Consider the following 16993-nt stretch of genomic DNA (forward strand, 5'->3'; position numbering starts at 1 on the left):
AGTTTGATCGGTTCTTGGCAAATTTTTCCTGTTTTACCCAGCCAGATTTTCTCATGTCCCAACTCGTGCCTGCTGCCCCTTCTCCTGTCCCAGTGCACCCCTGAGAAGGGTTCGGTCCATGCTCCAGCTCTGACCACCTCAGTGGCCTTCCTGGATTTGGTCCTTGTGCTGGGACAGGGACACCGAGCACTCAGGCTGGCAGGGAATTACCAGAGGGGCAGGATTCCTGTCCTGGCCCTGAAAGGGAATTACCAGAGGGGCAGGATTCCTGCCATGGCCCTCACAGGGAATTACCAGAGGGGCAGGATTCCTGTCCTGGCCCTGAAAGGGAATTGCCAGAGGGGCAGGATTCCTGTCCTGGCCCTGAAAGGGAATTGCCAGAGGGGCAGGATTCCTGTCCTGGCCCTCACAGGGAATTGCCAGAGGGGCAGGATTCCAGCCCCTGCCCTCACAGGGAATTACCAGAGGGGCAGGATTCCAGCCCCTGCCCTCACAGGGAATTACCAGAGGGGCAAGATTCCAGCCCTGGCCCTCACAGGGATTCCTGTCCTGGCCCTCAGGGATTCCAGCCCCTGCCCTCACAGGGAATTACCAGAGGGGCAGGATTCCTGCCATGGCCCTCACAGGGATTCCTGTCCTGGCCCTCACAGGGAATTTGCAGAGGGGCAGGATTCCTGTCCTGGCCCCTCACAGCATTCCAGCTGGCAGTGGATGCAGTCAGCCCCTCTGCCTGGGCACACTGCTGACCCCTGGGCAGCCCCCTGCCCACCTGAGCCCCCAGGTACTGGGGCACTGGAGCACAAGCTGACCCCAGAGGAACACCACTAACAGCCAGACACCAATTTGAGCTCAGTGGCTCAAACAATTTTCCATTTCTCCCTTATGCAACCCACCTGTAACCAATTTGGCCATAAGGATGTCAGGATTTTCCTTTTGTGATAAACACAGGCACACTCTCTGTGCCTGCCTGCCTTTCTCAAAGCTCCTTGATGCCATGTCTCTGTGTCTTCCTGGGATGGGCTACTCCACTCTGCTTTGAAAGAGAACCAGCAGCAGGATCTGAGGGGACTGCAGAGGTGGAAAGTGCCTGTCCCAGAGCAGGTGGAACAGAAGCAGCTGGGAACAGCATGCATCAAAGGAGCAGAAACCATCTGATGCCACAGCCAGTTGCAGGGAAGGAGAATTGATTTGATCATATTCACCTTTTGAGATTTAGAGCAGTTTAGCTCCTGCAGAGGCTTCTTTCTTTCTACAGCAGGAGAAAAAGCCATTCATACGCTTCTAGCCTCTCCAATCTCCCTCAATTAACTCTCCTTTCTGCTGTCAAGCCTAAACTTCCACTCTGACCTCCACCTACTCCATGGCTCCAGATAAAGCTTGTCCATCTACCAGACAGGATCTGCAAACCAAGCCCCCCTGCTTCTGGAGGGCAAATAAAACCTCCAGCAGCACAGGGATGAGCAGGGAAGTCAGGACAGGAACTCCTCACCCAAAATCAGATCCACTGCCTGCCCCAAGAGGAGACTACACAAAGTACTCAAAGGCAAGTCATTTATATTAAACATTTTTTCAGCCTTCCCTTCTAAAATCGACTTGAGTCTGCCTTAGAAACTCCTGATATATATATAAATCCTGATATTATCTCACACAATTTGACTGCTCTTGCTTCCACCAGTGCACAGCCAGGGATTTCCAAGCCTTGCCTTTCTTAAGAAGGATCTGGAACTTGGCTATAAGCAGACACTGTGTAAAAGCAGCTTTGAAGCCATTTGACCTCTGTAATTCTTCCTGATTTTACACAGATGACAAGGGTTGAATCTGTTCTGCCTCGTTGTTGCAAATGAGTACGTGGATCCACTGTTTCCCAGAGGTTTTAATAACTCCTACAGCAAACCAAGTTTTATGTGAAAAATGTCAGGAAACAAACTGAAAACCATTTGCCTACAGCATTTCAGAAGGAAGATGACATGGCAGCCTACCCTCTCCTCCTGTAAAGTGAACCATTAAAAAAGGCAGGAATAATATTCTTTGTTCCTGCCATGCAGCACAGGGTGGGCAGCACATGCTGTCACTGACAGCTCCTTTGCTTTCTTAGCACTTATTCTTGCCTTGCACTGAAATGTGAGGAAGAAAAATTACACCTGAATTGCCCAGCATTCTCTGGATTTCTGTTTTAAATTGTTTTCTCAGTAGCCACTCTCCTATTCTATGGGAAATACATAACAACCACCAAACCACCCCTTCTGTAAGACAGTGCCCACTGCTGCTCCAGGAACTGTGGAATGGGGTTGCCATGTACACAGGCAGAAGGAACAAAATCCACCGGAGCTTTTTCCAATCCCAACAACCTTCAGTGCACCAAGCTTGAAACCAACGGAGCCTTCTCACAGAAAAGCAATGAGTTGTAACTATCCTGAATTTTAAAGATGATCAAGGCAGTCCCACTAAGAAGACACAACAGTTAAAGGGATTGTGTTGAGCATCTTCACACAGATGTAAATGTGGATTTCCAACAGAGCTTATCCTCCCTGGGGGCTCTGGAACCCCACCCACCCCAGCACAGCAATTCCGCCCTGCGCAGCGCCACAGCAGCCACTCTGCTCCTGACATTACACCACCAAAACACCAGAGACAGCCAGAGGGAAAGAATAAACCTTTCAACCAACACAACTCAGGGAGGTTTAAAGCCAGTTCTCGCTCCATACCATTCCTCTGAGCGATGCCAGGGCACCAAGGAGAAAGCAGCGGTCCAGGAGTCTCTGGCAGGGTCAGAAGTCAGCTCAGAAAAGGGCTGCCTACACTCCTGACCCTGCTCATCACACAGCAGCATCAAGGGTCTATTTCATTTTAGCCTGCAGGTGACTTTCACATTAAACCCATCCTTACAACCTCCTTTGAACAACCACCATCACAATCCCAGTACTCTGGATCATTCAGCTCCCTCAAGCTTTCTTGTGTGAGCCTCCAGGCCTCCTGCATTTAGGTGCTGGAGCCCCATACATAATGCAAAACATCATCAGATCTGCTCTCCCTGCAATATTAATGCCAGCTCCCATGTTATTTCTCACCAACCTGACTACCATGCATGTAAAATGTCTAAAGTAACTGTGGTTGGAAGAGCAACACAAAACATTAAGTCATTTAACAGGGGGAAAAAAGCCTTGCCTTTCAGTGGCAGTGCTGTTCAGAGCACATGGCAGCGAGCCTGTTTTACACCTCTAATGTACAACCCAGCAGGATAAATGCTAAAGTTGGAAACTGCAGCGCTCAGAGTTAAAAAGTGCCAGAATTCAAGCTGCCTGAACAACACTGATTTGACCCTCCCATGTGTATAAAGTCTAGAATTATGCAACTAAACTGTTTCCCTTCATAATCTGTCTCACCAAGGGCACAGACTGGCTGGTGCTCACTCCACATGATATTCCTTTTCCTTTCAAATGGCACATTATTCTGTTTGTTCTTCAGAGGGAAGCCGTAGCCTTATTTGTCACAAATCATTCAAATCCCATTCTAAAGGCAAAATTTTTATCTTGAAGATAAACAAGTTATCCTCCCTAACGACCCATGTGAGACAAGATAATAGCATTGCTGCCGTGCCACAAATGGGAAATGAAAACAAGGAGATGTAAGTAAAACGCTTCCCTTGCTTTTGGATGCCTTAACTGAGACTTCCAAGACGTGATTTTCAGGAAATTTAGAAGTCACTATAAAGCACTTCATGATACATCTACCCAGCACAGCTCAACAACTTGCGCAGCCCACCAGGGAAAGTTTAGTTTAAGCAACATACTGAGGGTAATTTGAGAATCCAAAGGCACAGAAGTCTGGCAGCACTCCAGGACAAGGGACAACTGCCTCAGCTCCCCCAGTGGTTCTCCCACCCTTCTTCACCTTCATCAGCCACGTTCTTCAGCTGTGACCCACAAACAAGGCACCCTGCCCTCTGACAGACACCGTGGCTCCTAATAAACAGCCCTTACGCTCCAAAATGGTGCTCCCCTTCAGATCACCGAAAACTTCCATGATTTTGGAAAGATACTTTTGAAAGCTCCTCCTGCAGCATCAGGAGGTTGTGCACTCAGACCATCACTGGAGGAGGATGACATTTCCTGCAAGAGGGTGACTTCTCAGACTCCCACAAGGAGCAAGACGCTGATTCAAGTCTTTAGACAAGATCTTCCCCATTCACAGCTCCCTGTCCTAATTTTCCTCTCCAATCTTGGTCTTCCTGTTTATATTCATCCCCTTATGCCTCACTTGGTTTCTCTTCATCCCTATAATCTGAATTCTTTCACATCAGAACTACCTTGCTTCCACAATGCCCTCATTCAGGCTTCCTGTCCATGAGCTTCTCCCAGCTCCTGACTTCCACTGGACAAGGGCCAGAGCAAAAAGGTTCTTCACTATCCATCCTACCCCTTCCCAGAGTCCTTCTTCAGCTCCCAGCACACTCCACATTCCCTGTGTTCTTCAATGAATAATGCTGGAATGGTTTAGTAGAAGCAAGTTAAAGAAAGGAAGAGAGGAAAATACTTTCAAAGGACAAAGCATTTGCCATTTCTATTCCCAGTACTGTGGTGAGCATAATTATGCAAATTCAAAAAATTGTCATAATTGACCTTTTCAAAACATGTGTGTCCATGGGCCTAACATACTATTCTTTGGTGAACCTTGAAATTTATTAAAGGTCAGCAGCTCTAAAACTTAATTTCATTTAATCATTAAAGAACTTATTTAACATGCAGCCATCCCAATTCATCGAGGAATAACAAATTTGCTTAAAAAACAGGTAAAAATTTTGATGCATTGGACTACAGCAAAACCTGTGGCTTCAAAAAGCTGTGAAAAAAAAAAATTTAAAAGTTTTTGCTACAAAACCTAGCAGTTTAGTTGTTGTTCATTCTGAAAATGTAACAATGCCAAAATCCAAAGGTCCAGGTCCATCTGAAGCCCTGGAAGCAGATCTGGTAAATGGTCAGAAGTCACTACTGATTCAAACTGAGTTAATCCCAGCAGAGTGTAGAGTAAGTCTAAAATCTCATTGTGTTTGGACTCTCCAGGGCTTGGCTGTCTCTTCCAAGCTCCTGCTCCAAGAACTGTCACAGACCTTTGTGCTCCTTTGGGGAAAACTGTTCTCCACCTTTACAATCTCACTTGCAGCAACACAGTCTCTGCCCACCTCCAAAACCGGTTCTTTCTGTGAAAAGCTCACACAGACCCTGGCACAATTGCTGGTGAAATGAAGCTCCATGAAGATTTCTCTGACATCAGGACTGGCCAAAGAGGGATTTTGGACAGAACTGGCACAAAAAGAAAACCAAAACAGGAAAACCCCACATTTTCACAAACATTCACAAGCCCCAGTGTAGCTACTCTTACATTATTTATTATGCAGGAGCCATTTGAGAAATTTCAAGTTGTTTTTGTGGTTTTTTTCCACCATAACAAATAGACAAAGCTGCCCTTAATTAGAACAGGAGCTACAACACAAAATACTGGTCCCATTCCAGGACAGAAATGACAGAACTGTGGCTTTCAGCAAGGGAATGAAACAATAAACTTATAAACAGCTGAGGGCCACACCAAACCGAATTTGCTGCCAGAGCACCACGGAAGATCATGGATCTATGACAATTTCTAGCAATGAAGGCAGTTTGTCCTTGAAGCTCAAGGTCATTTCTTCACTAAACACCAGATCTTTTTCCTGGAATTTACATGCAGTACAAACCTTTGTTTCCACCACTTAAATCTTTTACCCAGCAGCACCACAGTCTACAGGATGAATGTCATTTTTTTTTCCATCGGTATCTACACTCTGAGAAATGTGTTGCTTGAACTGTTTCTTGTACAACAGATGGAAGGACATTATAAAATATCAGATGGCTCCCTAACAGGCTCTTTGAAATTCAAATAAGGTTACATATCCTTCACCTCGCCATACAAGACCACAACAGGGTTGATTACAGAAATACTAGCACAGGTCTGTGTCAAATCAATAACGTGACACGGTGTCAAGCTTATCAGAGGGGTTTAAATGTTTATTTGCATTTAGTGCCTGCCTGCAGTGCCTGTCACCACCAGGAACATTCCAGGAAGTCCCAAACAGCCAACACAAGGACACCAAATATAGCCTGGGACACAGCAGCTGGAACTGCCAGTTATTCCATTTTCATCCAAGAGGGTGAACAACCTGGGATCCATTTCTGGAGATAATGCAATAGCACAGTAATTATCCAGCAGCCAGACAAATAACTTGTGTTAGCTGGCAGACCTTTCTTTTGCAGCTCTGCCCCCACACACGTTCCAGGAGGTGGTGCTGTCCCTTGGAAGCACTGAAATCACCGGTTTCTCTTTGCAGACAAAAGCTTCAGCAGATACAGGGCACTTTATGCCAGTGCACGAGCTGAAGGCTCAACTTTCATGAAAAAGTAACTGTTAAATGCACATTCAACGTTCCTGAGAATTCCAAGCCTCCCAGCTCCTAATCTGAATGTTCTTGTTCTGGAGAGAACAGCAGCTCTTTAATGCTCTGCATGAATTCAAACCACGGGCTGTTACTCACAGAGAATAAACCTGTTGTGTCACCCATCTGTAACAGCCATCTGGGACAGGTGTTTTAAATGGAAACTGCCACAAGATTTAGGGTTCACTATCAACCTCACACCTTTGTGAACCAGTATCACAATGTGTATTTATAACACCTTGAGCAGTTACCCCTCGGATGGCCCAAGGAGAAATGATGGATCCCACCTGGCTGAAGGAAGCTGGACAGATACTTCACGTTGGTGCCTTTTCCTGAGAAATCAACAGTCCAGAAAGCAGATCAGTGCTGTGCCTGTACCATCCCACCCCATCCCTGCTGCTTGGAGAGCTGAAGCTCACTTGAATCTTTTATGGGCATGGAATTGACCATATATTACGTATGCAAAGTCAGACAGACTATTTGTTTGCTCTCATTTCCTTGCTACCAAGAACCTTGGTTTCTTAAGCCAAATAAATCACCTTTAAAGCATGTTAACGATCAACAAACATAAACATTCTTCACAAAATTCTGAAACAAAATTATTAGCTATTCACATCCTTCTATAAATTTCACTGCATGTCCATCTGGCAGACAGCTGCATTATTTATTTGCTGTCACACCCAGTAAATTGATTTACTGGCATTTAAATGTGTCCTCTTTACTCATTACAATTTCAGGGATCGCTCCAGCACTGCCAACATTGCACCAATGACCTGAGTTTCAACTTTTAATCTCTCCTAAGATTGAATTCCACATGCAAAGCAGTATATGAAGAGACAGAGGAAACTGAAGGACTAAGGTGCTTTGATTTAAAGTTCATTGACCTCTACACACGAACAATTTGGTGAGAAAGTTGATTTAATGACTCAAATGCAACCTACACTTCTTGAGCGCAAGGTAAACTTCAGAACTGGCAACACTGCTGTGCAGAATTCGGGTGAGTGGACTTGATGGACAGGAAAGAGGAATGAGGCCACATCCTTGGAGGGGATTAGTGCCCTGGAAAGTTTGGGGCAGGCGTGGTTTACCCTGAGCCGCATCACCTGCACGCTGTCCCAGGTGTGCTTCTATCAGCTGCGGTGCCAGGGACCAGAACTCCAGTCCTGGAGATATTTGGGGCTGGCAAACAGCAGCAGCCCCCACCTCAGCCCAGCTTGCATTTAAACACAAGCAGCACCCACCAGCTGGGAAAACCCAGCAGAGCACAAGAGACTCGAGGTGCCCTGGGCTATATTCCAGGACACTGAGAGAGAAGTGCAAGAGACTTTCAAGAAAAGATGCAAAGACCCCCAGGAGCTCCCCCATTTGTGTGCTCCAGCACAGCCCCGGGCAAACAGCTCCAGGACCATCCCCACTGCCCGAGGCACTTCTGTGCTGCCTCTGGAAACTGCACTCCAGCTGAAATAACACCTCCTCCCCTCCACTGACAGCCCCAGGCAGCACAGGAGCCAAACAGAGCCGTGACCTGCAGCTCACAGCCACCCACATGAATACAGCCACAGCCAAACCTCAGGAAAAGTTGGGGTTTTGATCATGCCTCACTAGAGAAATTAATTAAAACCATTAGGTTTGGAAAACTTCCAGCCCTATGAATCTGACAAAGACATTTATGATGATAGAAGAATAATAATGTCCAGTAAAATCCCCGGACATAAAAGCACTAGAAGTGTTTTACAGTCAAAAATCCAAGGAAAGAACATTTTAAATAAGTTAATATGCATCTTCTATAGAAAAGGAGCAGCGTGACTTTTATATTTCATAAAGGGAAGCTTGGCTTCACAGCTATCTGTATCCTATCACACTTTTCCTGTCAGACTAAACATCTCTTGTTTTGATGCAAACAGAGCAATTCCTCTCACAGGGTATTTTTGATGAAAATGAACTTGAGGCTTAAAAAAGAAGAGCCCAAGTCCCTTCTGTGACAGCGAATTTCTGACGCTTCGATCCACTCTGCGCTGCCAGGCTTCAAAGGACACCCAGGATGAGAAGGAATTCATGACACCGTCCACCAAGAGGGGTGCATTACAGTACAACATGCTTGCTCTTTTTATTGATCCGTGCAGGAGGTTCTTAGTTGAGGTAAAATTAAGAGAAATGTCTCATTTACTTGAAAAAAAAAAAAAACCAATTTCACAGTTTTTGGAGAAAACATTTGGCAGAGTGCTGCCATCTGCACCAATATTTGAAAACCAAGCCATTCAAATATGCATAATTTACTTAATCTTAGCAAGATATTTGAAAATTAGAGGCCTTTTATTATATTTTCCAAAGCAGCATCACTTCGCATATTGAGTATTAGATCCATCTGGAAAAGTGACACTCAAAACAACAATGCCTTTTCAAGCCCATACCACCTTGTTGTACCAGGCTCTTCCTACACACTGAGCATATGACTCCCAGAAGCTGCTTTTGGAAAACAAGGGTAAGGGGAAACCAAATCTACAAAGAAAGTTCAAATAGTGACAACACGACAATTATAAGCCTCTCAAAAGCATCGATGCTCGAGTGTTGTGATGACTTCCTGCAGTTTCTCCTGTTTATTTTAGAATCAAGAGAGCAGCTTAGAACTCCTTTAGTGAACAGGTTTGAGAGCTTTAAGAGGTTAAGAATTTCACAGCTGATTATACTGACAAATAATTCCAATTTTGGATCAGTCCAAGCAGTAAGCGACATAAGAAAGGAATTTCCAACACACATGCGCTGGAGCTGGAGCCTGTTTGGGATTGCACCTGTCAGAGCCCAGAAACTGAAGACAGACTGTGGCCACTTGGAGTTTATTTAAAGAAAACATCTTCTGTCACCTGCCTCTCTGTCATCACCCTGTTTTTGTTTCATGTATTTGCTGTTCAAGCCAGGGAAAGGTGGAATGAAGACTTTGTTAATTTGAACTAAACAACACAGCTGCCCACCAAACCTTCTTGACTATGGCACTCCACCTGACCACAGTGCTTACAGTACAGAAAAAATCCTTCCATTTTATCCTGAGACCTGGAGCAGGCACCCAGGAAAGGGAGCAGACTGCAAGGAAAAGCTCCTGGAACGATTCACTACCAAAGCAGTCAAAACCAAATACCGAGAGTATCATTAAGCTTTTATTGCAACACGTCAGTGACACACTCAGGGTAAGGCTTTGGGGGAAGAAAGGTTGTTGCAAAGTCCCTGTGCACAGCCTGGAAGTTTTTAATACCAGCCTGCCAGACCTTTACAGGCATTTGCTAAGAATCTGGAAGACTACAGCCTTCAGAGCAAGGTGAGCCAACCACAGGAGGGGCATTGCCAAGCACAAGTGAAAAAGAAATCCCAAACTGACTCAAGGCCGTTTGCTGCAGAAAACCAATAAATTTCCAGGAAAACGTTCCAAACAGATGAATCTTACCAAGAGGCTGGATATGAACTGTTCATCCAAGAAATGCTCAGCAATGAAAGATTAACGTGCAATTTACTTTAGGGGCTTTGAACATAAAACCATCCTCCCACCTTCAAATCTACTTTCCTGGATTTCTTTGTGCAGAATATTTACAATGGCCACTTTCATTCTTAAGCAAACAGCAGAAAGAATATCTTCTTTGAGCAAACAGGTCTGGACAGACTGCAGAAATTTGCCAAATATTGATTTTGTTAGGGATGAGCTTGAAATTTCCATCTTGTTTCATTTTCACACTGAATGAACTTTTAGAAAGTGATCTTTTAAAACAAATGTATTATACTGCATTAAAAGAAGAGAATTAAACCACTTCAGATAATTAACTGAAACACCTATGATAACTGAGTAATTGAGAACAGTAGGAATTTTATCCTTCATAAATATCCTTTGTCCTAAGAGGTTCTGTCTTGCTCAGGCAGGGCCACAGGCAGACACTGGCAGGATACAACAGCAAGTCAGCCAACTTATCTAGAGTGATTTATTCTACAAGCTTTTTCCCCAGTAGCACTTTCAGTCAGGTCTCTTCCCACTCCTTGTCTATCAGGTTTTATAAAACTTACCCTGATACCTCTGGATTTATGTTCTAGCAAACCAGATTTGGTGAATACAAATAAGTGAAGAAACTGAAAATTCAATATATAAGCCTTTATTTCTACTGAACACTAAGTTAAAATACTGTTATAGGGAATGCAGTCTCCACAATGTTTGTGTAAAGCATGCTGAGCATCCAAGAATCACAGGAAAAGCATTCATTACCTGCTTGCAGTTCTCTGGCTGCCTAATGAGATCTGTTTCTGTGGCAGAAAAATGTCTGAGGTTCTGGTCCATGTGGGAGCCACTTGTGAATAAATGGATCTGGAAGAGATAATAATTTACAAGATCTTTGTCAGTTGAAGGAGCAGATCATTAATGACCAGCCAACAGCTGCTGGGTTGGCAGGGTGATGTGACAGTGCTTACAAACCCTTTCCCAGTGGGTCCAAGTGCGAGTCCTACACCAGCACAGCTGCCAGGATGGAAGGGATGCACATGCACCACAGTCAGTGCAGGAAATGCTCCACCTGCCAGAAGCACACGCAGGAATTGCAACCACGGCTGCCACAGCAAAACTGAAGCTTTCTCTCTTCATCCTGTCTTGAAGACTTTTTCCTTTCCGTTTAAGCAGAAAATGCTACCTAGGTACAGCAAGGTTCTCTTTTGCTGCTCTATACTGTTGGCTTTTGCTTACCAAGACCTTGTCCCAGCTGCACTGGTGATGGTATCATCAATTACTTCATGAAGAAGCTTCCCAAGTTAGTCAAGGGAACAATAAAAAGCAATTCCTCCTATTCAGAGCTGATCCCTTTGTTACTGTAATAACTGCAGCTGCCAAACAAGATAGCAGTGCACATTTGTCAGACAATCACTCATATTTCATTAATATTTCTACCAGAAGACAGAGAATGTTTCCTGCTTTTCTTCCTTTATTCAAATACCAACTTTATCACTCACTTGGGTATTGACAACTATTTTAAAGTTGACAGGCACTGGGTAATTATCAACCCTTCCGTGAAACTTCAGAATATTTTAGCGTTCCTTCCCCAAAACTCACTGCTGGTGACAACCATCTGTCACATGTGCAGAGCTATGCCAGTTTAAAAATAAAAGAGCACCTCCCCACACAATGTTCTTCCTTTCCACTTGCCACTCTTCTCTCTCCCTGCTGCATTCTTGTGTAACTCTGGCTGCCAAACCTGTGGGTCCCCAGCACTGAATTTCAGCCCCTTTTCCAAGGTAGGTGGCAGCAGCAAACCTGGGTAAAGCCCAGAACAAATGCAGTAAAGCTGTAACACCAGAGGGATGAGGCGTTCCCCCGAGACAATAACCCAGTATTTGTATTTTTACATGATAATTGAGAACTAACAGAAGATAAACAAGGCTTGAAGAGGGAAAGAGCACCAAAGCAGAAGTAGCAGGTGAGAGGCAGAACGTGCACAGCTGCTGCTCCTGGCACTGGAACACCCCGAGGTGGAGACAGGTCTGACTGAACCTCACCCCAACCCTTCCAAGAGAGCACAGGCACAGCCCCACACTCAGCACCTCTTCTGGGGAGTTCCCAGCACCAATTCCTAAATGCCCTTGAGCTCAGACAAGCTGCTCTCCCCTGCAGGGTGCCTAATTCACCTAGAGAAGATGAAAATGGGGCTCACTCGTGGTTCTCACACATTTGTGCGAGAGGAAAAAATTCTCCTGCATTAAAGAATGTTCTTCTGAGCTCTAACAGCAAATTCACCTTAGGGAAAAAAAGGGAAGATTTTCAAAACAAATAGACAAAAAATATATAAATAAACAAGGTAGCAATTCCCATAGCAACATGGTTGATTTTTCATGTCAGGATACAGATGCATCTAACAATTGCAGTTTAACTCACTCATAAATTACTGACAATGAGGTAATTACCCAGCACCAGTCCCTGCCCTCTGTTATTCAGAGATCAAGACTTTGTCCTTGTCCCTCTACTCTTACTACCTCAGAACAGAGGTACAACCCATCCAATCCACTGCACTACATCTTCTTTTCTATTGCTGATGTTAGAGGGGTCACAAGAAACCACTCCATTCACAGGTGGTAATTCCCAGTGCTGCTCTGCATTCTTACTGACAATACAACCCTTCTTCTTCATTTCCAAGCATATTGAAACCATTATTGTTCCTTTACCATGATCTGATAGCTCCAATTATGTTAAACTCTTCTTCTATCACCGAAAATTCCATTTAAAATCATTTTATTCTTACCAACCCATATGCACAGCCCATAATCAGATATTCACCTGCTTAAATAAAAAAAAAAAAAAAAAAAAATCTCTGAACCTGATCTAACTTCAGGATGAAGGAAAGCTGAAAATACCCCCAGGAAATCCATCAGTCTTGCAGAAACTCACCTGTTCATCTATTTTTTTATAACATGCTGAATTTGGCTCAGTGAATTTAACAGAGCCCCCCCAAAAATGAAAGTTTTAAACTATGCAGGTTCCTGTTTTGCTGAAACCATGCAAGGCCTCTCACCTACATTTTTTTAAGGCAAAGTGGTAACTCAAAGACTAAATCAAAACAACTGCTCTCTCCTGTGAATTCAAGAGGGATCAAAACCCAGGCAGATATTTTTCTGGCATTTGACAGAAAGAAAAAGAGAACAGAAGGAAGCAAGAGACGTGTCTTAACACAGCCATTTATTCTCCACGTATTTGGAGGCACACCAGGTAAATTTGTACCACTGAGAATTTCGAGGGAATTAGAATGGTATTACCACATTATACTTTCAAAGAGAGCCAACCTGTCCGTGTTGAGAAGCCATTAAAATGTTATTCAACAGCTCATAGCCTCAGGCTGCAAACTTCTCAGAAACAGAAGAGGTTAAGATTTCCCTTAGGAAGCTTTCCTCCTACAGCAGGACATGTGTGCCTCTGTAAGCTTCAACACACCTTCTGGGAGCTGAAGCCACTGACAAGCCAGCAAAGGGAACAGCCAGGAAGGTCACCTAACAAGCAATTCCCAGCACAGGAGCAGCTGCAGCTCCAGGGAAGCTTCCCTCTCCTGGGAACTGCAGAACTTCATCCCACCGAGCTCAGGTGGCCACAGCCAGGACAGGGGAGACAGAGGACACGGCAACATTGGCACTAAAAAATACGGAGTGGAAGGGAGAGCAGTCATCTTCTGGGTAAAAACATTTTTTCCAAGTGTGTTGTGTTCTTCTCAGAAAGGCCCAAATAGAGAAAATGGCATTTTAGAGCCCGTGTGAGTCACAGAATGAAATCTGCAGAAGTGTCGCCACTCGTTGACAAAAATTACAGCTCCTGATCAGCAGTAAATAAGATTGTTCCACAGCTGAGACACAGAACCTGGTACGTTATTAAACAGAGCCAGTAAAAGCCGTAATTATCATTTTGTAGAGAAAGCCCTCTGTAAATCTGTCAGCATAATTAAAAAGCATAACACTCATTAGCCTTTTGCATACTGTGTTTGGGGTTTATTAGAGGAAAGCAGCGGCTCATATAGAGGTCACACTGGGTCAGTTCCATCTTCCAACACATAGAATAGTTTAAAAGTTTTGGAATTAATGCAGTAGTAAAAGCAATTCCTCTAGAAAGAGTCACAAAATATCAATTATTGTTTCTACAGCTGTTCAATGGTGAAAGTATGTTATATTTTGTGTAACTGCTAACATTAATGTGGCACTGTAATGAAGTCCTCCCAAGGTCACATTTACCTTTCTATTCTACTTCTAATTCAGACTAAAATACAAATCAGAGCACTGCACTTTATTACAGCCCTGAGCAGAACTCCCACAGCTGCACACATAATATCAGTGTGGGTTCACATGTGGAGGAGTTGGGCTCAGTTCCATCCTCCCGTGGTGGCAGCCCTGACTGTGACAATCACCACCAGCACCACTGCTGCCTTTGGCTTAGCCCAGCAGTGACTGCTGGAGAAGGCAGCAATGACAGCTTTGGGAAACTGCATGAACAGAGACACAATTCTCCCTCCTGCTTATTCCTCCAGACTCTGCAAATCGCGGTCCTGCAGCATAACTAACCTGTCTCTTGTCTGGCTGTCCTCACTTTAGCACACATTTTGCCTTAGAGAGCCACAAAGGGGAAAAAAAAAAAAAAAGTCCAAGTTTATTTCAAAGCACAGCTTCCACAGGAGGGTCATCATCTCCTCATCTCCCCTGTCAACAAGTTTAGCATGTTGCCCCATCAGCACATCTCTTCATTAGCTCATCTGGACCCTGAGAAGATCTCTGTTTGTGCTCCAGCTCCCAGGTTTGACCTGCTCTTAATTCTTCCTCGGCCTCATTAACTGCGAGCTGAGGCACTGGAGCTGCCTAATGATTTGTTACTGTCAGGTCTCACATAAATCACAGCCCTGATGATGAGTTATGGAGGCATTTGCCTCACCTACTAGAAAAACCAGCATACCTTAAATAGAGGTAGTTTATCAGGGGGAGAAGATGCCAATCGTTTCATTTCGAGCCACCTCTCCCAGCCCCACCACTGTGATCACAGTGCAAAAAGCCAAGGACTGCACAGGCACTTCGAGGGAATCACCACCTCTGCTCCCACATCAGCACAGGTCAGTGAGAAGCAAAAGGTGATTTCAGATGCTGCACACACAGCACCTGATCCCTCTTCCCCAGGGCTGTCAGTCAGACATCTGCCCTAGCAATCAGCTCACGGAAAGAACAAAATCTAACCTCATTATAGTTTTTAGCACTGCTCTGTCAGACACAGGATTAAAACCAAGAAGGCATCTTCATTCAAAGGTGAAGATGATTCTGACAACTTTCTGATGTGTGTTTTGGGAAGAAATTTCCCCAAACTCTTTTTAGTCTCAAAAAAAGGTTTTCTGTGAAAGTTTTGAGTACAGTAATAGCTGGCTCCATTTAAATTACTTAAAGAGATATAAATGGAGAAAGGGGGAAAGCAACAATTAACTTTTAGGACTACCTTAAGAACTGTATTTTTTCATTTGTTTCTGGAGTCACCATCACTGTTGACTTTGGGACTGAAGGCTGGTTCCACCCTCAACAGGCACAAATTAAACAGGCACCTGAACACTCACAAATGGGAAGAGAACTGGAACTTCAGCAGTGCAGAGACCATGACTCATTCCTGATTTAAAAGCAGGTGAATTTTGGGTTCTGCTGAGATGCCCCCCTTGTACTTTGGAAAGAGACTTTGCATTTTATTTTGCTATTACTGTCAATATTTATGTTTAACATTTTGAATCCACCTTTCCAATGAACTTAGAGTTTTGCATCGCTACTTCTTGTCTGGGGAACCAGAATGGTCTGTCTTGTTCCTACTGGGCATTTTCTGAGAAAAATGGCAGCAGCCTGTGGTTGCAGAAGTGACTAATGTGCCAACCTGCAAAAGAGACTTTTATTCAATCACAGCCTTACAAACACTGAACATTTTCTCACCGTTCTGCCACAGTGGGGGAAAGACAGAGGTGCTTCTATTCAGAGCAATTCAATCTTACCTACAGGAAATGCAGAACTGGCAAACAAGAATCATTTCTACGTTTAGCTCCAGCTGACAGGGCTTTTAAACAATAAACCATGTCACAGTGGGTTAGAAGAAGCATTTACCTTGTGCAGAAGTTTGCAGTGCTCTTGGTGCTGAGCGTGCAAACTGCACCACTGCAGCCTCAGCCTCCCGTTTAACCACTGCAGGTATCGGACATCCACTCTGTCCTCAGCTCCTGCTTCACCTGGGCCTTCCTGGATGTTGGGCAGCTCATCTTCACACTGAGAGCAGGAAAGAATACCAGACCTTAATGAGTTTCAACGTTTTCAAGTCATTCAGGAGTGAACAAACAAGATACATAGGCCAAAGAGGAAGAAAACCGCCCTAAAATGAAGTCGATTCCAGCAGTAGAGAGAAATTAGAATACAGGACTGGGAACAGCCTAAACAAGGAGAGAAGTGTGGAATAAACACCAGCTTCTCAGCTGTGACGTGGAGAGCTGTCTCCTCTCCCATCTTTCATTTTCCACACCGAGGAAGACACTGTGTTCCTGAGACAGCAAGCATGTTCTTCACCCAGATGGGAAAAACTGACTAGATCCTAATATGTCAAAGAACATAAAAAACAGATTTAGCTCCAGCAGTGTCTCCCCAAGACCCTATTTTGTAAATCAACAACTTATATAGGGACAAAATCGTGGGCCTGTGCTTGCCCAGCTGTTTTCCTTTCTCCATCCAGCATTTCCCGTCTGGCAGGATTGAGGAAAAGGAAAAATCATGCAGCTGGCAGAGACCAGGACTCCACAGAGGCTACAGCTCTATCACCTGTCTTGTTTGTTTTGCCTTTTTCCAGAGTCATTTGGAAGGAAGAAGAGAGAAGCAAAGAGTTTCCATTTGTTCATCTTGTCCCACTTTCCTTCTGCTGCAGATAAAAAGCCAACAGCAGCCAAACACCTTCATCTTCTGCATGAGATTTCTGCAGCACATTTCTGTCCCACCTCTTTCCCAGGGAGCACGGGGGACTCCACCTCCCCCAGCCCC

The 16993-nt window shown here is 44.5% G+C and overlaps 1 protein-coding gene across 1 annotated transcript in view; it reads right to left on the reverse strand.

Moving 5' to 3' along the window:
• TEDC1 (tubulin epsilon and delta complex 1) overlaps positions 1 to 16993 on the reverse strand; it is a 67049-nt gene that overhangs the window by 31259 nt on the left and 18797 nt on the right. The window contains exons 4-5 of the mRNA XM_005528724.3: positions 16076 to 16234; positions 10704 to 10802 (exon numbers count right to left, since the gene is read on the reverse strand). Coding sequence (XP_005528781.2) covers positions 10704 to 10802; positions 16076 to 16234 — 258 coding nt within the window. The remainder of the gene's footprint in view (positions 1 to 10703; positions 10803 to 16075; positions 16235 to 16993) is intronic.

Source organism: Pseudopodoces humilis, chromosome 10, assembly GCF_049639895.1.
Source record: "Pseudopodoces humilis isolate 2021_Gansu_Grassland_sample_001 chromosome 10, ASM4963989v1, whole genome shotgun sequence".
Classification (NCBI taxonomy): domain Eukaryota; kingdom Metazoa; phylum Chordata; class Aves; order Passeriformes; family Paridae; genus Pseudopodoces; species Pseudopodoces humilis.